Source organism: Xenopus tropicalis, chromosome 1 (genome assembly GCF_000004195.4).
Source record: "Xenopus tropicalis strain Nigerian chromosome 1, UCB_Xtro_10.0, whole genome shotgun sequence".
NCBI lineage: Eukaryota > Metazoa > Chordata > Amphibia > Anura > Pipidae > Xenopus > Xenopus tropicalis.
The window spans coordinates 92,197,754-92,224,097 of NC_030677.2; the positions used below are offsets into that span (position 1 = coordinate 92,197,754).

Sequence of the window (26,344 nt, forward strand, 5' to 3'; positions counted from 1 at the left end):
TCTCTGGTGAAGCTTTCACTTGTCTCCATTTTGAACAAAGCGATAGACTAAATTTAAGATGGCATCTAGCGCTCTTATCAAGGTGAAGATCCAACGAAATTTAAATGCGAAGCCAAAGAGCGAAGGTACGACTGCGACTAACGGCGCTACTGAAAGCAGCAAAGAAACTCAGGCATTAGGGTAAGAGCAGATAGATTACATTTTGGATGTTAGTGTTAGCGTATACTGCGTACGTGGATGCTTCTTGACAAGCCGTATTTTTGCTCCGCTATTTTTCTCTATCGTATGCTGAACGCCTTGTTTTGCTAGACGTGTCTTTTGATTTGTAAGACTTACGCGTGTGGAGTCTCCAAGGCGCGTAATTTCTGGATTCATCGGCAAAGTAAACAACATCCAGTAAAATGCACGGACTTTCGCTGCTGTTAAGTCTTTAAAATACACGTTTTTACTGACCAATTTGTTTGGCGCCCGTAATATATTATCTATTAATTAGCAGCCAACCGTTCTTATTGGCGGAGCTTACGAGTTAGGGACTTAGGTGAGCTGGTGTCCTTTTTAAATGAAAATCCATGGTACTTTACTGCGCAGTTGAATGCTGCCATTTTGTTCCCAGGTATCGCCCTGTGCGTGCAGTATGTCCCAATCGTGTAAAACTGAACTTTCCTAAGGTTTCTATACCAAAGTGTGAATGGTGATGATTGGGCAAGATGGTGGAGGCACTTTGTGAATTTACCCCAGGACGGAGTGGTCCCCCCCCCCCCTTTATTTCATTTTGTTTGTGGGGTGGTGGCACTCGTCTGGGGAAAGAGTTAAGTTTGAGGAGTTCAACTTAAGGTATAAGAAATGCATTTTGGCATTGCTTTGTTTAAAAATGTGGCATCATGTTACATAGCACAACAAAAAGGGAACTTATAATAGGTTAAAGGTAAACCACTATAAATGTATTAGGCTAACAAAATAAATTTATAATTTGTAACTGTTACTTTTCATTGTACATCAAATGAAAGCAGTTTGTGTCTGAGCTTCTGGTACTTAACTTGGAGGAGCATTTATCTAATTAGCAAACCAGAAGAAGCTCCATAATTTTTTTTTTTTTTTTTTACAAATCAGAACCAGAAAGGGATAGTTTATTTCTAAAAGCTACTGCATATGAAAATATGTATTAAAGGGGTGGTTCACCTTTGAGTTAAATTCTAGTATGATCGTAATATTCTGAGACAACTTGCTGTTGGTCTTCATTTTTTATTTGTAGGTTAATTCAATAATTGTTCAGGAGTTCTCCAGTTTGGAGTTATATCTGCTATCTGGTTGCTAGGGTCCTAGTTACCTTAGTGACCAGGGAGTGGCTTGAATGAAAGGCTGGTATATTTCTATTCAGGCCTCCCCTATTCATACAAGTTATAAAAAGTAACACTAACCGTAAAACTGTAGCGTCATGGAGCCAGGAGCAGTGACCCCGATTTGAAAGCTGGAAAGGGTTGTATAAGAAGAAAATTATTTAAAAAGCTATAATAGATCAATATATAATGAAGACCAATTGAAAAGTTGCTTTAAATTGTTCATTCTATAACATACTTAAAGTTAATTTTAAGATGAACCACCCCTTTAATTTTGTTTTGTGGTTCTGACAATTATACACCTATGATGAACATGAACAAAATTAATGTTTGTTTGGTTTTTTTAGGTTTAAAAAGTGTATTTTCTAGTTGCTTTTATTAAAAAAACAAGAACAGATTTAGCTTTCGTGTTACCAATTTTACCGCTATATCTTAACCTAGAAAGTTGGGTTGGAAAAAAGACGTCCATCAAGTTCAACCTTTTATGCCTATATAACTTGACTAACTGCTAGTTGATCCAGAGGAAGGCAAAAATCCCTTCCTGATTCCAGGATGGCAGTTGGACTAGTCCTTTGATCAACTTGTACTATGAACTATCTCCCATAACCCTGTATTCCCTCACTTGCTAAAAAGCCATCCAACCCTTTCTTGAAGCTATCTAATGTATCAGCCAGGACGACTGGTTCAGGGAGGGTGTTCCACAGCTCACATTTGAATAAACACTTTTTAAATATTTTCTAATATTCTAACTAATAGGTACTCGTGTCTGCTGTAAGGAACTACCGGTAAATTATTTGTATAGCGCTGCACAAGGGTTACAAATACAAGACCAAACATATACAAACACATTTCTATAAAAATAATTAGGTTTGGATATTGTGAGCAGGACCCTGCTCCTACTGTCTCCTAACAGGTACAGAGTAAAGGTGGCCATACATTGGCCTTTCTAGCTGCCATTATCTGTCCTTTAGGGCTCTGGCACACGAGGAGATTTGTCGCCGGCGATTTTTAAAAGAGCGATTTGGCGACAAGACGCCAATGCTAAATCAATGGAAATCGCCAGCGTCAAAACATACGAGGCTACTTCAAATCGCCTGCTGTTTCAAATCTCACACAGACCCTTTTCTGAGCAACTTGAGTAAACATGAAGGGGGGTTAACTGTTGGGTGTACCGTGGGTAGCAGATCGCCTGCAGCTCAACTCGCATGAAATCTTTGTGGGTATTGTCGTGGCGACTTGTCGCCAAAGCGACGGGGAAAAAACGCAGGAGACAAATCTCCTCGTGTGCCAGAGCCCTTAGACTGATTTGGCAGCTTATTTGCTGTGTATTGACATCCATTGGATCAGGGACTGCATTGGCTTGTTGATGCGGTCCCCAAACAAATGGTGCCTATACCTGACTCTCTAATCCTATCCTTTGGCCCCAGGGCCAAATGACCTTACTTTCTATCTTTGCCTTCTGGATTGCTTACTTAGTTTTTACCTTTCCTCCTGCTTTAACTTCTTTACTTCCATATTAAAGGAACAGTAACACCAAAAAATGAAAGTGTATAAAAGTAACTAAAATATAATGTTCTGCTGCCCTGCACTGGTAAAAGTTGTGTGTTTACTTCAGAAATTCTACTATAATTTATATAAATAAGCTGCTATGTAGCCATGGAGGCAGCCATTCAAAGGAGAAAAGGCACAGGCACTTAGCAGATAACAGATAAAACACTATTGTATTCTACAGAACTTATCTGTTATCTGCTATGTAACCTGTGCCTTTTCTCCTTTTTTCCAGCTTGAATGGCTGCCCCCGTGGCTACACAGCAGCTTATTATATAAATTATAGTAGTGCTACTGTAGCAAACACACAAGTTTTACCAGTGCAGGGCAACAGTGCATTATATTTGTATTAGTTTAAAGCTCTTTCATTTTTTAGTGGTTAAGAACCATGATGTGTTTTTAGCAGAAATCATATGCTCCAATCTATGCTCTGAAGGACCGCCCTTAAGGAGCTAAAATTAGCTTTTCTTAAAGTTAGGGTCTTTGTTGCCCCAGTGTGTTTATTTTTTGCACCAAATGTCAAATTAAATAACATTATGGTCACAGTTACCCAGGGGTTCAAGCACTTGCACACTTGCTATATGTTCTGGGTCATTGGCGCTCACTAGATCCAGTATAGCATGGTCCACAACCTGTGACAAAAGGTTGTCATGCCTACAAACTTCTAAACCTGTTCCCATTTACTGTTCTGGCAGTACTATTGCTCCAGTCAATTTCAGGGTAATTAAAATCCTTTATTACTTGCCAAGCTGAGCCTCTTCACTTACTTTAGGGGGTCTATACCATAACCCTATCATTAGTTTGCTGGACTTTCTGTGAAAAGCACAACCCATAAGGCTTCAGCTTCCTCATTTGCCATCATCACTTCCTCCTATATATTGGCTTGTAAATCCTGCTTAACAGAGGCAATAGAAAAGCAGAGGTGCGTCTGTCCCTCTGAAACACATGGCCTCTTGTATTTGCCCGGTAATGTGACATTAAACCCTGTTTCAGCAAACTCTAATCACATTTCCTCTCCAGTCAGACTTGCATTTATGAACATATATTTAATACTGGTATCGGCATGAAAATTTTGCATTTACAACTTATGGTCATTAGTACCTCCAAGCAAGTCTACTCCCCCATTTTCCTTTCCTTTGACTACCTTGGACCCTATTCCACAGAATTACTCACTTCACCCCCCCCCCCTTTCCTAGTATAAAATCTCCTCCAACTCTCTAGCTGTTCTTTCCCCCAAAGCAGCTGCCCCATCATCATTGAGGTGCAGCCCCTTCCCTGGCAAAGAGCCTGTAGCAGATTGAAAAATCATAGCAGTTCTCCAAAAACCCAAAGCCTTTCTCCCTACACCACCGGATAAGCTCCCGCTGCCTTTTTAATGTTGCTTGTGGCACAGGTAATGAGAATTATATTGGAAGGCCTCGCCCTCAAATTTTTGCCCAGTTTTTTTTTTTTTTTAAATCGTGCTTGAGGCCCCACCCATCCTAAGTTTGTCACTCTTATCTGTGTTATCTTATCTGTCTTATCTTACCAAGACTGCCGGGTCTTCACTAGCCCCCTCCCCCTGATAATGTCTACTTGTTTGATCACATGCCGAACCCTAACATCAGGCATGCAATGTACGGTTTGGCATGTAGGGACCTTTCGACAGTTTACCCTATCCACCTTTCTAATTTAATTCCTTATAACTATAACCTGTCTTTTTCCTAATGCTACTCCCCCCCCCCCCCCCCCCCACCTGTATTCGAGGTGCTGCCCCGATGGTGCTCTAAAACAGCCTGCTTCATACATGCCAGTTGAGAGCTGTCCTCCCCAGAATCTTCAGCCAAAATAGCAAAACAGTTGGTTTGGACAAGCTGTGGACCAGCTCTCCTACCCTTCCATCCCCTACTTCCCCTCATAACTGTCACAAACTTGTCTTCCTCATTAGCCTCCACTGTCCCTTCTCTGCCCCTGCTCCAAGAGGAAAACCCACCTGCAACAAGATACACACTGAGTGACACTGGCAAACCCGCTAAAACTTGTTGGCCTAGAGCCAAACGTTTGCATAGTTCAGGGTATATGAAAAGATGGAGCAAGGACTGCATCAATGAGCCGATGCCGTCCTCAATCTGAATCAAGTCTAGCTGATTTTTTTTTTGCCAGATATTGGTTGGGGAGGCCTGTCAAAGTGCCCCACACACAGGTAGATAAACTGCCAGATTGGTCTAAAGGACCCAAATTGTCAGCTTAAATCTGCCTGTGTATGGCCACCTTTATGGAAGCACAATCACCTTTGATGCAGACAAAGATGGTGGCCAGAAAAACCTCTGCTGAAATCTGCATTCTCTGCCTTTAGTAATAGAGATTCTGTCAGGATTTTTGTTTTTTTTTTGTAGTTGTAATATTGGTGTGTAGACAGCCATCTCAGAGCATTGTGCCTGTGCAGACAGCGCTGGGCAGTAACCCATAGCAACCAATCAGGGGTTGGATTTTTCCAACCAGCTGCAGGTTAAACACTGAAAGCAATCATCTGATTGGTTGCCATAAGTTACTGCCCAGGGGCAGTGGCCCACATTGAAGTTTATCAGAGCACAAGTCACTTGGCTGTGGCACCCTGGGAAATGAAGAATATGGCTAGCCCCATGTGAAATTGAATACATTTTTTCAAATGAGCAAAGATATTTGTATTTCAATGAAAGATTCTGCTGTGAAAAGGTCTCTTAGTTACATAGGGTTGAAAAAAGACCATTGTCCATCAAGTTGAACCCATCCGAGTAAACCCAGCACACAACCTATACTAACCAATCTATACACTCACATACATAAACTATATATACAACCAGTAATACGAACTGTAGATATTAGTATCACAATAGCCTTGGATATTCTGCTTGTTCAAAAACTCATTCAGGCCCCTCTTAAAGGCATTAACAGAGTCTGCCATTACCACATCACTAGGAAGGGCATTCCACAGCCTCACTGCCCTCACCGTGAAAAACCACCTACACTGCTTCAAATGGAAGCTCTGTTCCTCTAATCTATAGGGGTGACCTCTGGTGCGTTGATTGTTTTTATGGGAAAAAAAGAACATCACCCATCTGCCTATAAACCCCTCTAATGTACTTGTACAGAGTAATCATGTCCCCTCGCAAGCGCCTCTTTTCCAAAGAAAACAACCCCAACCTCGACAGTCTAACCTCATAGCTTAAATCTTCCATCCCCTTTACCAGTTTAGTTGCACGTCTCTGCACTCTCTCCAGCTCATTAATATCCTTCTTAAGGACTGGAGCCCAAAACTGCACTGCATACTCAAGGTGAGGCCTTACCAGGGACCTATAAAGAGGCTTTTAAAAGAACAAAAAACTTTCCTAGTAACTGTTCAGTGTAAAAAGAAACTGGGTAAAATTAGACTGTGCAAAATTATTTTCAATATAGTTAGGCAAAAATGTAACCTATAAAGGCTGCAGTGAGCAGATGTCTAACATAATAGCCAGAACTCTACTTCCTGCTTTACAGCACTCTAAGCTGTTGGCAGTCAGTAGCAAATCTGTGACTTGAGGGGGGCCATATGGGACATAACTGTTCACTTAGTTTGTGAGCACGCAGGTCAGATTCACATGGCCCCCCCTAAAGTCACTGGCTAACTTAAAGGAGAAAGAAAGGTAAAAACTAAGTAAGCTTTATCAGAAAGGTCTATGTAAATACAGCCATAAGCACTCACAGAAACGCTGCACAAGTTTTCTGTCAAAAGATTAGGTGTCTGTTCCTCTGCCAGAGACGCACGGCTCTCTGCTTTCTGATCTCCTGCTCCCCCCTCCCGCAAGAATGCTAAGAAATCGCTTCCCCCCCCCCCATTAGAAATGTGGATCTGAGAGACTGACACACTGAGCATGTACACCGGTCTTGCTTTTGGTGCAGGAGTGAGGCATTATGGAAACTTTCTTTACACAGCTCAGCATTTTTTCTTCCCGTTTAGCTTCTGATCATCTGAACAGGAGAAATATGGGGAGACTGAAGGGCACTATTGATAAAATTGAAGGTATGCCTGCAGCTTGAGATTAACTCTTTATTAGCCTTTCCTTCTCAGTTAGATTGCGGAAAGCAGGAAGTAGTTTTCTGGCTATTATGTTGGACATCTGCTCACTCCATCCTTTTATAGATGACATTTTCTCTAACTTTATATTACGGGTATATGGGGCCTGTTTTCCAAAATGCTTGGGACATGGAGTTTTCCAGGAAAAGGGGTCTTTCCATTATATGGATCGCCATACCTTAAATCTACTAAAAAAAAAAATGTAAACGTTAAACTCAATCCTTATTGGATAAAATTTAATCCTATTAATTCTACCTTAGTTGGGATCAAGTACAAGCTGCTGTTTCATTATTCTCAAAAAAAGCAAACCATTCTTAAAGGAACAGTATCATCAAAAAATTTGTGTTTTAAAGTAATTAAAATATAATGTGCTGTTGCTTTGCAAAAAAAATTGTGTTTTTGCTACAGAAAAGCTACAATATAAATAAGCTGCTGTGTAGCCATGGGGCAGCCATTCAAGCTGGAAAAAGGAGAAAAGGCACATGTTACATAGCAGATAACTAGTAGATAAGCCCCATATAATGGGGCCTTTTCTCCTTTGAATGGCTGCCCCCATGGCTACACAGCAGCTTACTTATATAAACTATAGTAGTCTTTCTGAGGCAAACACACCAGTTGTAGCAATGCAGGGCAACAGTACATTATATTGTAATTACTTTTATACACTTTCATTTTTTGGTGTTACTTTTCCTTTAATGAATTATTTGATTTAAAATTGAGTGACCTTCCCATAATTTGGAACTTTCTGAATAATGGATCTCATACCTGTACAAACATTTTATTTTTGCGCAGTCTATCCATTTTATCCAGTTTTATTTTTACACTAAACTGTTCCTTTTAGGCTAATGCCAGACGAGGTGTAGGGCGGATATTTTTGGCAAGCGGAATAATTCCGCTCTGCCTCCATGTGCCTGCACCCGAATGAATGAGATACTCGGGTGCAGGCACATGTAGCCGATATACAAATGAAAACGCGAGACTTTGCATGGCTAGGGCGGAATTTTCAGTAAGTGCTTTTCCACTTGCCGAAAATATCCACCCTACGCCTCATCTGGCATTAGCCTTAATACTTGTGTCTCCAAGATAAACGTTGTGGTGTGGGAAGGTTCCTTGGCGAGAAGTGAGTTGGTGGGAAAGCAGTATATTAAGTTATAAAGTACTTTGCCATTTGAAAGCCTGCTATAGTTGTGTTTTATTATATATAGTATACAATTGTGTATGTATGTCTTTGCGCTGCGCAAATGTCACATATTAGGACCTTTATCAAGAAACTTCCACATTAAGGTTTTTTTTTTTTTTTTTTTAATTTTCTTTACCAAGTCCTGTGCACTACAAAGTCCTTTCTTCTCTATACATATATGGGACCCGTTATCCAGAATGCTACAAAAAAATTTAAACACAGGCCATTGGCCTGTTTTGATCTAAGTTAGGATAAAGTACAAGGTTCTGTTTTAATACAGAGAAAAAGATCATTTTTAAAAATGTGAATTATTTGATTAAAATGGAGTCTATGGGAGATGACCTTTCCGTAATTCATAACTTTCTGGATAATGGGTTTCCAGGTAGGGGGTCCGATACCTTTACCACTTACTCCTGACCTGGCACTGAGGCATTCTTGTGTGTGATCTATATCTGCTGTGCAGCCATTCAAGCTGGTGAAAAGGCAGATGCCTTTGCGGATAGCGTATTCACGATCTGCACTGTACAATAACTTTTGTATGTTTTGGCGCCTATATTTCTTTTCACTGATTTTGGTTTGTTTTTAGCTATTTTACTGCATTTTCAATTCTGCATAGGCGTTGGCTTGATTTTTGTCCGTAATTTGGCCAAGCCAAAATATTCAAACTAAATTTGACTGCAGATTACACTAGGTGGAAAAAAAAACTTTGGTTTTAGTGGTTTTATTGGATTTAAATTTTATTAGATTCTGCATTGTTTTTTCCCATAAATATTTTCTCTGCTACATAAGAGTGCCTCGGTACACCATATAGTTTGTAAATATATGCACATTGGGCATCAAACTGTTCATTAGACCCCTGAAGTTCATATTTAGAATGTTTTATATTGATACGTTAAGATATGGGCAGCTTACTTATTTCCCACTTTTACCACATGATTCTACTACCAAAAAATTCACAGCCTGATTTATTTCCCATGAAATATATGCATGCCTTTTGGGGGTCTCTAAACGCAGATACTATCGTAATCCTATGCACAGTGGGCATCAAACTGTTCAGTGGACCCTAGACTTTCAAATTTAGGATGTTTCTTCTTGAAACCTAATGCTATGTGGGAGATGCTTTGAGTGTGGAAGGTGTGATGCGATTTCTAGTTATTTCATCAAAACTGACAATTGTGGGAAATCATGGTTGATTCTGATGTACTTTCCAAAAAACTAAAATGTGTGGTTTTTGGGGGAGTATATATATATATATAATATATAATATAATATAATATAATATAATAATATATATATATATATATATATATATATATATATATATATATATATATATATATATTATATATAATATTTTCAAAGCCAGATGCAAATTAAGATTCAATTTTCCTTCTCTTGTAGTGACGGTGACCAAGTTAACCAGAATGATAAACGGAAGGAGAAAGGGATGAAGAAAACAACAAACCGTTTTGAGCCTTATAACCCTCAAAGACGTTATAGGGCTTTTATCTCTAATATACCTTTTGATGTTAAATGGCAGGCCCTGAAAGACCTTGTCAAGGAAAAAGGTAATGGTGGACCAGCAGACTGCCGATCTTTCTTAAATGGTAGCTTATTTATTTTGCCAATCTTTAAAGAACCTGGGTTTTTGTAACTTGGACTTGGCAACTGTGTTCAGTTTAGTGGTACTTTGCTACATCTTTAACAAAAGCAGGATCTCTTAATTATCAGTTGTTGGTATGGCTAGAATTGACTGGATATGGAAGTTGTTAATGTAGAAGCCTTCTGTTTGGCTGTGTACATTTATCTCTATGTAATTTTTAAAGAATTTTATCAGCAACAAAACTAATTTTGCTCTTCACTAGTTGGTATAGTGTCTATCAATTTGTATACACAAACTTGGACTTCAGTTAGGCTGTCAAAAATTGAAATTACTAATTGTGTATCTTCTAAAAAACTGCTTTATTCTATCTGTTGTATTTGTTAACATTGGGATCATTATAAATGTGGTGCGCATTTTTGTTCTCTAGCAATGGGTATTTTTAAGAGATTCATAGTTTAAATCAGTTTTTTACTAGTTGTTCTCTAGTTGCATATTGTAGAGAGTGTCTAAAAGCCTTGTGGCAGCAGTGGTTTTAGTTTGCTTCTGTAGAATGGCGTCACAGCAAGCAAAATACAAATGCAAATGTTTTCAAAATTAAAATTGAATTTTATTTTTGTAGAAATTTTCAACCAGTTGACAAAGTTCTGTACCGTCTCTCCACAGTTGCATGTGGTAGGGGACATACTGGCTACAGAGCTGAATGTGCATAAAGTCCTACATCATGTTAGCCGCATTCAGCTCTAGAGTTTCTCGATTGATTTTTCAAGGGTGTTCTATTTTTTTTTTTTTTTTTTTCTCTGTGGTGGATGAGCAATTTAAACGTGAATGTTATACACAAATTAACAGCTGATTATGGCATCTTGAAATTTGCAGTTGTAGACAGTATTTTTAAGACCTTAGTTCCCACAGGCTATGAGTTTAGCCCTGTTAGGACCTTTCTATGTGTTGGTTCTGTTAAATACTGGAGTTTGTTGTCAGTGGTTGGATTTACAAGTGTGCAGTGCAAATGACACATTTTAAATATTTTTATTGTATTTTTTCGTATTCTACATTGTTTTAGTTGTATCTGATTAAAAAAAAAACCAAAAACTTTAATCTGTCCAAATCACTTTTCTTATAAACTGCTACATTATCTTTGCTTTTAGTTGAAGACCCATGTTCCATCTTTGTTTCCATTAAATTTTATTTGCTGTAGTCATTTTGGCATTTTACTGCCAATAGATTTGCTACATTAGTGCCACCTAGAACACTTTATTTGCCAGAAAGCATTACCATACCTGAATAAAGAGCCCTAGAAGCTTTCTCTGTTTACGACAGCAGCTGCCATTTTAAGTAGCTTCCTGCTACAGCTCTAGCCATTGTAGCTCAGGTCACACATTCCTAAGGGTGGGGGGAGTAAGTTTTATTATTTCTTATGGGAGGTGGGAGCAGGAGAGAGGAGGAAACTGGCAGACTCTAGCCTGGGAATGAAGGCTTTTTCTGAGAGGAATCAGATACCCCAAGCCATAAGCACTCGCAGAGATGCTGCATTGAGTCCCTCTATCAAAAGAAACACAAGATTTTTATGGTTTTTTTCTTCAAATAAACTGTATGACAAATAATTTTCCTGCTACATATATTATGTCATGCAGCTCTTATTTTGTACAAAACATTGGGCTTAAATGGGTAGTTCACCTTTAAGCTAGTATGTGATAGAATGGCCAGTTCTTAGCAACTTTTCAGTTGGTCTTCACTTTTATTTTTTAGTTTCTGAATTAGTTGCCGCCTTATTGACTTTCTTAACCCGGCAGCAAAAAAAAAAACTATTGCTGTGTAAGGCTACAATGTTAATGTTAGTTTGTGTTACTTAAAACACATCTTCTTATTCAGTTAATTTCATATTCCAGTATCCTATTCAAACCACTGCTTGACTTTCAGGATAACCAGGGAGCTGCTGAATAAAAAGCAAATAGCCCTCTCCATGTCATACTAAAACATCAATTAAAGGTGGACATCCCTATTCAGGGCGAGGGCAGTTAAAGAGCGTATCTGCTTCAACTGCCAGAGGGTGCTTTTTGGCAAAGTTCTTTCATGAAGACCTCCTAACGAGCACTTGACCTGGTCAGAGTACTGGTTCTTTTAACGTAATAGACATTGTTACCTATAACATCTAGAATCTTAAACCTTGTGTTTATAATTGTGGTGCTAGAACATGCTTTTGTTCTACAAAGATTACACTCCTAGTAGAATTACCCGTGTATAGGTCTTGCTGTTTGGTTTTGTTTCCGCTAACCTAGTCTGAAAATGAAGCAGACTGGGCAATTTTTTTTTTTTTTTTTTTGCATTTGACTTTTTTCTTTTCTATAATCCCTTACAATTTTTTCTTTTGAGGCCGAACAGTCTATTGACTGCACACTTGTAAACCCTCTGGTGAAGTCACTGGGCTTTCTCTAAAGGCCCTCAAGGCTGCTGTTTTGTTCTAAATACAATTGTTTTTTGGCTTTCTCCTATGGTATATGTATCGTCTGGAATCTGATTTATAGTTGGTGAGGTAACATACGTGGAGCTCTTAATGGACGATGAAGGAAAGTCAAGGGTAAGTGACAGAGCAAATTCTCCCTTCTACGGAATTATGAACTCATGTGTGATAAATGATCGCCGTGACTTCGGGATTTTTAAAATTTGAGCTAATATTTGGGTGGGTTTGGTCTACTGTTGGCTCAGCTTGGCTGAAAGCTTGGAGGATTAGCTGGAAAACGTGTCTTATCACTCGTCAATCAAGTCCAAACTACCATACTTTGTCATGTTATTAACTGTGCTCTATTTCGATGCCCAAGTTTCCTGCTAACCCTGCTACAGGGTGATCTGTTTAGGGACTTGAACCTTTTTTTTTTAGCAAACTGGTGTTTGGTGTGCGTGCAGTTTGTCTGTCCAAATATTTAATGTTTCTTTGGCTATAGGCTGAACTAGTAAACTTCTTGGTAGCTGTAAAAGCATAGACCTTTTCTTGGAACTTTTTTTTTTTTTTTTTTGTGCTGAATGTTAAGTGGTTTTTGTTTTAACTGGTAAAATACTTGTTTGAGCCTTATTTTGGCTGATTCTTCTTCTTAAGGCTAATATGGATGGTCACAGGTTAGTGATAAGCAAGTAAATACATCCAAACACAATGTTAAATCTGGAAAAAGTTTAAAATATGTACATGTGGCTAACTTTATTTTTTCTTTTTTGCCCCCCCCCCCCCCACTCATGTGGTGGCTACCTGCTCGTACAGGGATGTGCGTAAGTATACATCGTTCATTCTTTATTTTTGTGCCCCCCAAGCAAGCATACATTATGGTGTAATGCCTTTTTTTTTTTTTTTTTTCCCCTTTAACAGGGCTGTTGAATTTAAGCTGGAGGACAGTATGAAGAAAGCTGTGCAGGTTCTTAATAAGCATGTCCTTAATGGAAGGCCTTTAAAAGTTAGGGAGGTGAGTAAAGTTCATCCGTTTAATCAAGGCACCTATAGACTGTTTAAATGGTGCTGGTTTCAAAAGTAAGTTTTCATACTTTAATTGAGGGTATGTTCAATAGAAATCTAGTTTTTATTTATGGCTATTTACAAACTGGGCTGTAAATATTAGAACTGTACAATTTTCTTATCTCTACAGGACCCTGATGGCGAACGATCCAGAAGAGCTGCCCACTCTGTTTTTGGGCCAGGGCCAATGGGCATGGGTGGTCCTGGACCAATGGGCATGGGTGGTCCTGGACCAATGGGAATGCCAGGGCCAATGGGAATGGGTGGTCCAGGTCCAATTGGGCTGGGTGGACCTGGTCCTCTTGGAATGGGTGGCCCAGGACCAGTTGGGGGGAATATTCCACCTAGCCTGCTTAACAACCCAAATATTCCTAGGGAAGTTATCCATGCACTACAAGCAGGAAGACTTGGGAGCACCGTGTTTGTAGCCAACGTGAGTAAAAGTATCAACTATGACCCTTTAATCAAATATATGTTCTTTGTTAGGTGTAACATGGATGTGTGTCTTGTGTAATAGTCTACCATAATCTCCACTAACATGGCTTGACCTAGTAGAATAAAAATAGCAGATTTAAGCATCTATAAAATTTGTGTAGTTGGTTTATTGGGGGCAAACAGCTGCAAATGCGTTATTTTTGAGTCTTGACAGTAATACTGTTGGGTAGGGGGGGTAATGGATTTATGAATACATTTTCTTATAAGTTCGCAAACCAGCCTGAATTACAGGGTTTGAAGTATGCTGTTAAGATCCTAAGCATTACAGTTACTGTATGACTGCAGGTAGGACATTGAAAGCACTTCCAGAATTATTTGTCTCAATAGCAGACTGATTGTAGGGGAAAAAAAGCTCTCCACATAATTACAACATAATTTTAAGGTACAGTTAATTTAACTTTTATTTTGCAGTAAATAATTATGCTAGCATTGATAACTTGCTGTCAAATACAAGTGCCTGTGGTTAAGGCTCCCTTTGTCAGGATAACAAACTGCTAAATATAATATTTTCCCAACCCTATCCAGAGCAAAGCTTAACACATTGTGCTTATATAACCCCGCTTTGGCAAGCCCAACTGAACAAGCTTGTTGCTGGCACAGAGTTATTCCAGGGGAGAATCACTGGATAACCCCCCACCCCCCTGGTCCCTCCTGTTATACACAGTTCAATGTTTTTAGTGCTGCCCAAATTTTTAGTAAGATTCCAATAATTTCAAATGGCATAATGGGCTGTGTCTACTTTGCTTTAAATCAGAAATTTAGCTTTTATTGTTTCAGCATCCCCTAGTATTAAATTAAAATTGACTGCCAAAGTGTCAAACCTGTCCAGGTATAACTTGCATACTTGTCTCAAAATCATCTTTCCCAGGGTAGGCCTCCAAAGGAATCGGTTAGTTGTAGTTTGCAATCACTTGGTATCCTACATATTGCTGGGAGAACTTTTTGAAATCTGAAAACGTGTTCCCTTCTGTCCTACAATAGATTCCCTTTGCTGCAAACGGAGATCAAGCAATCCAATATTGTGTTTTGTTTTTTTTTGTAGCTTGACTACAGTGTCGGCTGGAAGAAGTTAAAGGAGGTATTTGGAATTGCAGGCACTGTAGTGCGGGCAGATGTTTTGGAAGATAAAGATGGAAAGAGCCGAGGGATTGGTACAGTTACATATGAACAACCTATAGAAGCTGTTCAAGCAATATGTATCCTTTCAGTCAGACCTATTATCTGTGGTATTTTATAGCAAGTCTTAAAGAATAAGTAAACCTGTTTTTTTTTTTTTTTTTTTTCCCATCAGTAAATTTTTTCTAAATGGCCTCCAGAATTACCTACCTTTGTCCCAGCATTCTGTCTGACCTGGTTCCTTAGTTAGAAGTTGATGGTTTCCTTTGCTTCCTTGTGCTGAGTGGAGCCCTGCCTCCACTTCCTGGTCTCTCATCAAAAAAAAAAAAACCTGCTCATGCACAAACTGGCTCCTGCTGCCTCCAGGCATGCACAGAAGGCTCTACACTCGACTACAGTAGTCGAAGTGTTGAGAGAACTGAACAGGAAGTGGGGGCGGGGCTTCACTCTGCATAAGGAAGCAAAGGAAACCATCAACTTCTAACTGAGGAACCAGGTCAGACCGAATGCTGGGACAAAGGTAGGTAATTCTGGAGGCTGTGTAGTTCTTTAAGTGAAGAAGGATCTTCCTTAAAGGCATTCTGTTAGGGCTGGGCGATATACCGTTTAATACCGAATACCGGTGTGTTTTTTTTTTTTCTTTTTTTTTTACTATATTCATTTTTCAGATACCGCAATACCGGGGTGTCGGGGTACTCACCCGTGCGGCCCGGTCTCGCGCGCCTCCTTGCGTGCTGACGGCGCCGGTTCTGCGCATGCGTAGGGGGTTTTTAAAGCTATCAAACGCCGCCTCCTGTGCTATGTTGTCTGCGGCCTTGCCTGGGAAACTAAGCCTGCCTGATTTACCTTACGACTTTCTGTTGCCGATCCTTCGCTTGCCTGACTCTGATTTTCAATACTGCAGTAATTATTCTCTAATTTATTAGGAAATGGGGTTAACACCTAATCATGCATGGAAAAAAAAATACCGTCAAATACCGTGACACCGATATAATTTTGAAAAATACCGTGATATAAATTTTTGGTCATACCGCCCAGCTCTACATTCTGTCATCATTTGTATGTTATACTTTTTCTAAATTACACTGTTTACATGGCAAATAATTTACAACTGGCTCAAAAATAAAATTAACAGTAGTGATGTTGGTCTGTTGGCAGCCATGCCAGTGCATTGTAGTCTGACTTTCAGAAAAACCCAGCACTACACATTGGAACTGCTTTTAGGTAGCCTATTGTTTCTCCTACTCCCATGTAACTTTAGGAGTCTCAAGCTGGACCTGGATCTTACTGTAGAGTGCTATTCTGATATCTACTGGGAGCTGCTATCTTGCTACCTGCTGGGAGGGGGGCTGATATCACTTCAACTTGCAGCTCAGCAGTAACGTGTGACTGAAATTTATCAGAGCATAGGTCACATGGTTGTGGCACCCTGGGGAATGAAGAAAATGTCTAGCCCCATTAGAAACTATTATAAATTAAATATAAAAACTGTTTTTGAAAAACTGACTTCAATGCAGTATTCTCCTGGAGAAGCTCTATTAACTTATGTGTTTTGGGGGGGGGGGGGACATGTTTTCCAATGACCGAATGTAATGTATTACATTAGTGAATTTAACTTAACTGCAAAATAGCAATGTTCAATGGACAGCCTCTCTTTGACAGACCTATGATGGTGAAAATGGTAAGATTGTATTTAATTTTTTTTTTATTAGTACTCATGTAAATTGGGTCTGTGTGGTGTTTGGTTATGTTAAAGCACACTGTTCTAAATTGCAGCCATACGCATTGCGACCTGCTCCTTTGGCGGGGTCACCATCTTCTCCTGATATGGCCACCTAAAGTTGTGCATTATCTGGCTAATTCGATTGTTTAACATAACAATTTTATTTTACAACAGGATGACAAATCAATGCCCAAAGGAGACCTGTTCCCTGCAGATCGTCCACCACAGCTTCCCCGTAAGTAACAGATTAAAAGGTTTTCCCTCAATCCTACTGTGGTTACCCATAAGGAGAATGAAGTTTGGTGCTAGTGCATGTTTCTTGTATTGAATTTTTTCAGAAATACAGGATAAATGTACACCCCTAAGGCAACTGGAGCATTGCTCTGTGCCAGTAATTGCAATGAAAGCATTTTAAAAGTGCTGTACACGGGAGACCGGCTAGAATGTAAATCTGCAGTCTTCAGTGGAAACTTCATGCACCTGCGGGACATTGCAGTGACGCGTATGCCATCCCACTGGCGCTTTATATTGTAGCCGGTGGGATGGCATTGCGGTGAGATTAGTTGCCCGTGACGAGGGTGAAAACACATGGAGCTACTTAGTAGCGGCTACTCATCACATCTGCTTAATGCCAGAAAATACCCTGCCATAGACAAAACTAAGAATTGCCTATGCTAAAACACATGTAAAGAGTTTACACCTATATCAACCTTGCCTATTTTTGTAGCTGTTACAAATAGCTGCTACTAGTAGCTCTGTGTGTCTTTACCCTAAGGTGTGAAAAGCCAGACAGGGCCAAATGAGTAAACCTAACTAAAACTCCCCATGTTGAGATGGCCAAGCAAGCAGATCTTCACCAGATATCCCCACCTACGGGTGGGTGATATCGGGGAGCGTGTAGGTAAAAAAAAATTTGATCGTTTGGCCCCCATCAAATTATATTGGCGCCAGTGGGGCAGTCGGTTTGGGGACTGCATCAACGAGTCAATGCAGTCCCCGATCCGACTAAATTTTCTAACCTGGCCGATCGATATCTGGCCAATTTTATCTGGTTCACTGTTGTAGAAAGTCCTATTCTTACCACTGCCTAAATTAATCATCACTATATAATGGAAAGTATTTTTTAAATGATTGGACCCTAGCAACCATATAACTGTTAAAATTCAAATTTGGAAAGATATTGAACAAAAGATAAACCCCCAAAAATGCAGATCAATTGGAGAGAAAATGTTATCAGCTAGGTGTAGTTCACCTTTAAATACTGTAAATCACCTGTTTGCCAGCTGACAATCAGTACTTTATTAGTTGCCTTCTTGTATAACTAACCATCGTAATTCTCAGTCTGCTTGCTTTCCAGTAGTTTCAAATTATATATAAAGAGTGGAATTTGGTGCAAAACTGCATACACAAACTGTTTTGAATCAAATTCGTCCCATGTGGCACTGGCCTAAAAAGAACCTCAGAACTCCCAAAGCAATTTTAGCCAGCCAGTGCTCTGCTTCGATCACTTGACCGCTGAATGATGCCTGATCACCCTTGCGATATAGGGTACAGAGGTAGAGACACAATTTCAATATAAATAAAAAAGCTGTTTATATTAAGTTGCTATCCAGATGCACGGATTTGTAACCAGTGAGGAGCACAAAACAAAGTAATATGTTTCACCCTATTTAATTTTGGAGAAACATAAAATATAGTTTGAAGACATAATTAGGTTATTGTTTAAATATGACCGAAGAAGCATTCATCTTATGGCAGTAATTGGGTCTCGAGTTTTTAATGAATCCCCTTATGAGCTGGGTTCATTTTATGTTGCAAACGCTTGAATTTAAAGATTATATTCCCATACTTGCTGCTTAACAAACTTTATGACCATTTTGCTGATTGGCCAGGTCATTTCAAAACATTTGACAACTGTTTATAAAAAAAAAAAAGTGCCACTGAAGAACTAAGGGCCCTAATGTTATGGTGTATGTATTGGAGTTTTTATCCCAAAGGTCTTTAACCTGGTAACCACCTGTATTAATGTGTCTAATGTTGCACTAGAAATGTCAGACATTATTACATTTTTTTTTTTTTTTTAAACCAAGTGGGTTCTCCCAAAAGCACATCTTAGTTTTAGGAAATAATAAAAAAAAAAAAACTTGAAAAAATCGTTCTCAATCTAAACATTCTATAAAATATTCAGGGATAAACCCTGCTGTTGCTGCACTCTCTCAAAGGGTATGCTTCCTGGGAAATGGGGTAATGTGGGTGGTTCCTTCCTTTCCTTTCTTGTACTGAGATAAGAGGTTTGAATGTCCAAAGCTAAACATTATACAAGATCAAAACACAAACTTATTTTATTTTAGGTGGCCTTGGAGGTATTGGGATGGGCCTTGGACCTGGTGGCCAGCCAATAGATGCAAATCATTTGAGAGGATCAACTATGGGGGGCCCTGGAGGTAAGATTACTCGCCTGTTCCAAAATGACATGTATATAGTATCAGTAGGACAAATGTCACAGCACCTTAACACTACCTGTACCTGGGAAAAATTGTGCATTCTTCTGAGATTCTGGTAGCCATTTTTCCTCAGTTGTCAAGTATAAGCATAAAGTAAATTGGAGGCCACCCTCCAGTCTAGCAGCCAATAGAGAGAGAGCACTGCTGGTTTCCATAAGGCGTTTGCTCTATCTGTGCATGCTGCTGAAGAAATGTTTTTTTTCTTCCTCTCCTGAGCTCACCATAACCATTATACAGGTATGGGACTCGTTATCCAGAATGCTCTGGACCTGGGGTGTCCTGGATAAGGGGTCTTTCTGTAATTCGGATCCCTACCTTAAGTCTACTAAAAAAAATGTATTTAAACCGTAATTAAATCCAATAGGATTGTTTTGGTTGCAATAAGGATTATTTATATCTTAGTTGTGATCAAGTACAAGGTACTGTTTTATTACAGAGAAAAAGGAAACCATTTTTAAAAATGTGAATTATTTGATTAAAATGGAGTCTATGGGAGATGGCTTTTCTGTAATTCAGAACTTTCTGGATAATGGGTTTCCGGATAAGGGGTCCGATACCTGAAGTGCTGAATTTAAGCGGAATTTACTTTGATAAATCCTATCTGTTTAAGCCTGCATTCTTCATACAAGATCACATTGTATTTGTAAAGAATGCAGAATTTCTTTACTGTAATTAAAAATGCCTAATGGGATATTCTCTTGTTAAGGAATGTCTATGGACTCAATGGGCTTTGGAATGAATAAAATGGGTAAGTCATTCATGTGAATTAAATTAGCTATGGTGACTGACTTCTGTTACTGACAATCTCTGAACTTTTGGGTAAAGTTTAAAGCCTCTGTCTGTTTTTTGTTTAACAATTGTTAGGATGCTATCATTTACCTGTTAATATTTAATTATTTAAATTTTGATTGGATGCTTTACTGCAGGAAAGCAAAGCCTGTAAATGGTGGGGATTCTAAGACGAGATGAAAAGACTTTAACATACAAAACCTGTATTAAACCTGATAATGGGCTGTACTAGATATTCCATTTTCTTTTGTCACAACAAGTTTGCTACTCTGAGGACCAATATTTTTTGCCTAGGAATTTTTGGCCCACGCTAAATTTAAATCAGAATGTAAAATAGGTGGTTGTAATGCTGCTCTTGCATTTGAGTATCTTTGCATAGTCGGTAACATGATTAAGCGGATTTTAAACATAAAAGCTTACTGACATTTGTAACTGTCCTTATGGTGCTCTGGGCTTCTGACATGCACACTTTAATCAAGTTTAATGTTTTTCCATTTCAGGCATTGATGGGCCTCCAGTTGGTGGGAACAGCAGTCTTGGTAGCATAAACAGATTTCCATCTGGAATGGGAATAGGAAGAATGAGTGGAGGTAACCTTTTAAGTGTAAAGATGTGCTTAAAGGAACAATAACACCGAAATTGAAAGTGTATAAAAGTAATTACAATAGAAGGTATTGCTGCCCTGCACTTGTTCAATTTGTTTGTTTACCCCAGAAAGACCACTGTAGTATATAAACAAAGCTGCTGTGAAGCCATTCAGATGAGAAATGGCACAGGCACATAGCTGGTAACCTGTGCCTTTTTTCCAGCTTAAATGGCTGCGCTTTAGCTACACAGCAGGTTTATATATAAACTATAGTAGTGTTACTGTATCAAACGTACAACTTTTACCAGTGCAGGACAACTCTACATTATATTTTAATTACTTAAAAAAAAAAACTTAATTTTTTGGTGTTCCTGTCCCTTTAAAGGAATACTGTTATCAGGTAGTGCTGCTCCAGCAGCATACAGCACTGAATTCTGATTTTTAAAAGGGGCAAACACATTTTTTTTTTTTTAATTTAATTTTGACACGGGGGTAGCCATTTTCTTTATTTTCCCAGGTGCCCACAGCCATGTGACTTTTGTTCTGATAAAGGTGGCCATACATGAGTGTTTTTCAGCTGCTGATATTGGTCTTTTAGACATTCGGCAGCTTATCTGACTCACTCCCCAATATATAATATGAACTGTCAAGCTCCAGATTCTGGCTTAAGACAAAGGGGAGATGCCATAGACCTCACCCCATGGCTGGCAGTCTCTGAAGCAATCACTTCAACATGGAACAAGATGAGGGAGGAACTCAGCTATTCAGTCTGAGGAATCATGTATGTCCGTGTGTTCACAAAAAGGTGCCAGTGTCATGGGTCAAGGAGCAGACTACCCGTTTTTAAAGCTGACAGTTTTGTGAGTGCCATGTCTAAGGCGCATGCAAATGGACAATGGTTTCCCATTAATGTAAACTTGACTGCAAAGCAAATGGTGTTGCCAGCAGGAGAGGATTACTTGGGGATGTGTAAGGTGAGGGGCCTAGTTGGTCTTGAATGAAGGTAGTTTCTTTAGGATACAGATTTTCACCCCATTCTGAGAACATTCCAGACCCAAAACTGCATTAATGTGAATAATTTTTTTTGGTAAATTTCATTACTTGTTTGCCTATGTATGTATATATTTTATAAAGCGCTACTTATGTACGCAGCGCTGTACAGTAATTCATTTTATTATATTGTAACATCAGAAAGTAGAGAACAAATAACCATTCAAACATACCCTTTTTATTTAGATATTGATCGAGCAATGAGTGCTGGCTTTGATAGGAGCGAACTGGGCTCACTATCCAGAGGTTACGGGGACTCTCTTGATAGAGGGATTGGTAAGACTGTAATTTATTGAAAACTTCATTTGATAACTCACATTTCTTTAAAGAATTTGGTACATGCTTACACTGCAGTTGGCTAGTAGTGGGGACATTAAAGGAGAAAGAAAGGTAAAAACTAAGTAAGCTTTATCCGAAATGTCTGTAAATACAGCCATAAGCACTCACAGAAATGCTGTACTGACTACTCTGTGAAAAGATTTCTTGTGTCTTTAATTCCTCTGCCAGAAACACGCAGCTCTCTTCTGTGTCCTCACTCCCCCCCCTTAGGAATGTGGATCTGAGCCAATCGGCGGGAAGCTGACTCATAGTCTTACTAACTGAGCATGTTTACTTGGTCTGGGTGTCTGCGCAGGAGTGAGGCATTATGGGAACTTTCTTTACAGAGCTCAGTGTTTTTTCTTCCTGTTTGGCTTCTGAACAGGTGAAATATGGGGAGACTTAGGGGCAATATTGAGACAACTGAAGGAATGCCTGCAGCTTGAGATTAACTCTTTATTAGCCTTTCTTTCTCCTTTAATGCATTTATTCCGCTGGCCTGTACAGTAGAAGGGCATATACAAAAACAATTCTTAGCAGGTCTGAACATGTGTATAAATATTTCACTCCATATTGCATGGGAAAACATTCAAACATATAAAAACCTTACCTGAAACATAATTGTTGTTTAGCTTACCTTGTATTATATTGGGCCATGATAAGTTTGAATCCGCCACATGCTGCACAATCTCAGCATTGTTAAATATCAAACTTCTTCCTATAATTCATTTTACCTTTTTCACTTGCTTTACAGGCTCTGGAGCAGGAAATCTTGTGACTGGTATTGACCGACTAAGTTCAGGCCTAGGGAGAGGTGTAGACAGAGTAGCATCTGATATTGATAGAATGGGGCTTGTCATGGACCGTTTGGGACCTAGTGCTGACAGACTGGGTTCTGGGATAGGTTCTGGCATGGGATCTCTGGGCATGGACCACATTTCCTCCAGTATTGACAGAATTGTAGCATCCAGCTTAGACAGAATGAGCACCGGTATTGGTTATGGGGTTGACAGGATGGGATCATCAATTGATAGGGTAGGCTCCACAATTGATAGAATGGGTTCCAGCTTGGATCGCATTGGTTCAGGAATGGATAGAGTGGGTGTTGGAATAGACCGCCTAGGATCCTCATCAATGGATAGAATGGGGTCTGGGCTGGATCGTATGGGCCCTATGATGGATAGGCTGCCATCAGTAGAGCGGCTTAGTGCTGGGTCCATGAACAGAGTTGGATTAGACCACATGGCATCCAGTCCTTTAGATAGAATGGGACCAGGAATTGGAATGGGTTCCAGCATGGGACTGGGCATGGGAGCTAGTTTTGACAGGCCAATGGACATTGACCACACTAAGTTTGGAAATAATTTTGGAGGTTCTTTTGGAGGGACAGCTGGTGTCCGGCCGGCTGCAGTACCACGGAAAGGATGCCAGATATTTGTAAGAAATGTAAGTTCATAAATTGTAAATTTATGCATATTGTGATTGCTTGTTCCAGCCTGTTTTTAAAATGAGCTACACTACATGTAAAACACTAACTGCTTTCCATAGAGAGTTGCTTAAGATTAACTGCCCATACATAAATATATTTCTACCCCTAATGACCAGTTTTAGTGCGGTTCATCAAACAATCGTAAGGTTAGTGGGCACCGAACAGTTGTACTAGTGGTTTTTTTTTTTTTTTTTTCTTCCGACAGAATCAATTAGGCAGGTTTAAAAACTTTAGTCATTAACAAGGAAAGTTGCCCATTCTCCAAAGGTTTGCGGACCAAGCAGGTAGTCTTCCTAGCTTCAACTAGACTATCGCTTTAAATAGTAGTTTTCATTGATGGCCAATTGTACGTTCAGGATAAGCTTGGTCCTAAGATAATGAAAAGATCTAAAAATCTTAAGCTGTATGGCCAGCTTTACACTTACAAAATAAGGTGAGTCTTCAGAGATGTTGAAGCTTTACCTTTTCTCCACAGTTGTCTTTTGATTGCACATGGAAGATGCTGAAGGACCAGTTCAGTGAATGTGGTGAGTTATAATTTTGTAAATGCATTTCAAGGCCTTTAAGACACAGCAGGTTTAGCTATAAGTAGGGATAAAAAAAAGGTATAAAAGTCCTAAAGTGCAGGAATCCTAGTCCCTGCTAAAATGAAATATGCCCATGTAGCAATGCCTTGCATTGTCAGAATGACAGGAAAGGGAATGCTTTTAGACCCTTTGGAAGGCAAAAAAAAGTGTTGTAGCTTGGAAAAAGGTTTTTACTGTAGGAAAGTCAAATAAGCTTAGTGGTGTTTCTTTTCACTGAGGACTCCTCACTGAGGAGCAGCAGTATTGTAAGTGTTTAATGCTGTATTTACATAGACCTCTCTGATAAAGCTGACTTTACTTTTCCTTCATGGAATACTTGCAAAGTAGTCATGCTTTCTTTTTCTTTTTTTTTTGCATGAACTTTTATCTAGAAGGCTTTTTACTATTATGATTAACAGTAAAAATACTTTGCTGTGATAAATATGAAATGTAAACCTGTGAATTATAGAAAATACTATAATCTAAAGATGGCCCCATACACTGCCAAATCCACTCCTGCGGCTCTAGGCGTGGTTTGCACAGGTCCAGATTGGATTATGCACTGGAGTAACTCCTTGTCAAACAGGATTTTCAAAAATCTTGTTTGTTTTTTTTTTTTTTTTCCCCAGCCAGATGTTGGTTGCTAAGGCCTCTGGGGGACCCCCACACACACAGACCAATAAGCTACCAACTCGGTCTGGAGGTATTTGTCAGCTTTTATTAGCCTGTGTATGGTCACCTTAAAGAAAAACTATACCCCCCCCCAAACAATGAAGAGCTCTATAAAAAAAAATATTGCATAAACACGCTGATATGTAAAACCCTGCTTCATATAAATAAACCATTTTCATAAATATACTTTTTTTAGTAATATGTGCTATTGGGTACTCCTATATAGAAATGTGCCATTTTAAGAATTAAAGGACACATATTGGATAAATGCGGGGGAGAATTCAGCCAGCAGGAAGTGGAACCGATGGGCGGGACTAGTGGGGTTTTGGGGAAATGTCTGTTTGTTTTTTTTTTTGAACAATTCTTCCACATTTTAGAAGAGTATAATTTACTGGTAAATTTATTATTTTTTTTTTTATGTCTCCTTTAAGGGCCGCCCCCTGGGATCATAGGATTCTCAGTGCATACACACAAGCCAAGGAACACATGTGTGCTAGGCCACATTTGCCAGTTAATGGACAGAGTTCTGCCTTTTGCTCCGACATTACTTCCTTTCAGAGCTGCATCATTTCCTGTCATGTGATCTGAGGGAGCAAACGGCCCATCACTATAGTTTTTCCTTTAAGACCATATTTTTCACTATCTGAGCAAGAAAAAGCAAGTCACCTCGGAAATAAATTTCTTACAGTAAAATGTCTTATAGCACCCTCTCTGACTGTGAAGATGATCAAAGAGGTGTCTACTGCATGTCTGACTTTCACTTGAAACAGAGGCAGCAAGCATGCACAGTAGACACCTCTTTGATCATCATTACAGTCAGAGCGGGAGAGCTTTGTAAAGAAAATGGGGCAGAGCTTCCGCTACACTAGGATGTAGCAAAGAGCTGAACTTGAGCTGCTTGTAATACAGAATCTGTACGAGAATGAGTTTAGGAAGAAAGGTATGTTAAGGTGGCCATACATGGACAAATTTAAGCTGCTGATTCTGGGTTCTTTAGACTGATTTGGCTGTTTATCTGCCTGGTATGGTGCCCTCTGATAGGCCTCCCCGACCAGAATTTGGCAGACTTGATTTTCTGTTGAATCAAGGACTGCGTTAGCTCATTGATGGCAGTCTACGCTCTATCTTTTTGCCCTAGGACAGTGCACTTTAGGCAACAGCCATTTGGCATGTTGGCTGCTTCACCTGTGTTTTGTAGGGAGACAGAGAACAGAGTAGAGACTGGGCTAAAAATGCATGCTTTCACATTTTTTTTTTTTTTTTTTTTGACCCCCATGCAAATACTACATGGAGCTGTGGTTGAAAGCAAAGAGATGCTGACAATAACGATGTGTGTGACTCTGGCCTTTTAGTTTTAAATCAGTTTCTTAACTGGTTCCTGTGCAATCTCTTTCAGGCCATGTGGTGTATGCAGATATAAAAACAGAGAACGGAAAGTCTAAAGGATGTGGTGTCGTGAGATTTGAAAGCCCAGAAGTTGCTGAACGAGCCTGTCGCATGATGAATGGTGCCAAGCTTGGCGGCAGGGAAATTGATGTTCGGATGGATAGAAATGCTTAAATTTCTCTTTGGCATGCCACTTGATCTTTGATTTTGTTTTTATATTGTTGGGTGCAAGAATGTCTGTTTAAGGCAGAAATTGATTTCTTGCCAGTAGTGGGATTTTTTTTTTTTTTCCCTTTTTAAAATGATTTCTTGGGGAGGGGGAAATGTCATTTTACCAGATTTGGTTCTCTGTTGTGACTCTGACATGAGTAACACTTTGTGTTTAATAATAAATTCAAGCTGTTAATGCGA

The 26,344-nt window shown here is 39.4% G+C and overlaps 1 protein-coding gene across 4 annotated transcripts; it reads left to right on the forward strand.

Annotated features, from left to right (window-relative positions):
• On the forward strand, positions 1 to 26,344 carry hnrnpm (heterogeneous nuclear ribonucleoprotein M). 4 transcript variants are annotated; one of them, XM_018096532.2, is made up of 16 exons: positions 1 to 180; positions 9,539 to 9,705; positions 12,263 to 12,315; positions 12,991 to 12,998; positions 13,096 to 13,189; positions 13,370 to 13,672; positions 14,777 to 14,930; positions 16,482 to 16,531; positions 16,748 to 16,808; positions 18,925 to 19,017; positions 19,784 to 19,825; positions 20,367 to 20,456; positions 21,689 to 21,778; positions 22,575 to 23,266; positions 23,785 to 23,836; positions 24,979 to 25,190. In XM_018096532.2, the coding sequence occupies exons 1-16, from the start codon at positions 59 to 61 to the stop codon at positions 25,128 to 25,130; spliced, it is 2,223 nt and encodes a 740-aa protein (XP_017952021.1). In that variant the 5' UTR covers positions 1 to 58; the 3' UTR covers positions 25,131 to 25,190. The 4 variants fall into 4 exon arrangements, with proteins under 4 accessions (XP_017952021.1, XP_012810661.1, XP_004911113.1 ...); XM_004911056.4 differs by lacking the exon at positions 24,979 to 25,190 and adding an exon at positions 25,944 to 26,344 and having other exon boundaries at positions 4 to 180; XM_012955207.3 differs by lacking the exons at positions 23,785 to 23,836; positions 24,979 to 25,190 and adding an exon at positions 25,944 to 26,344 and having other exon boundaries at positions 3 to 180.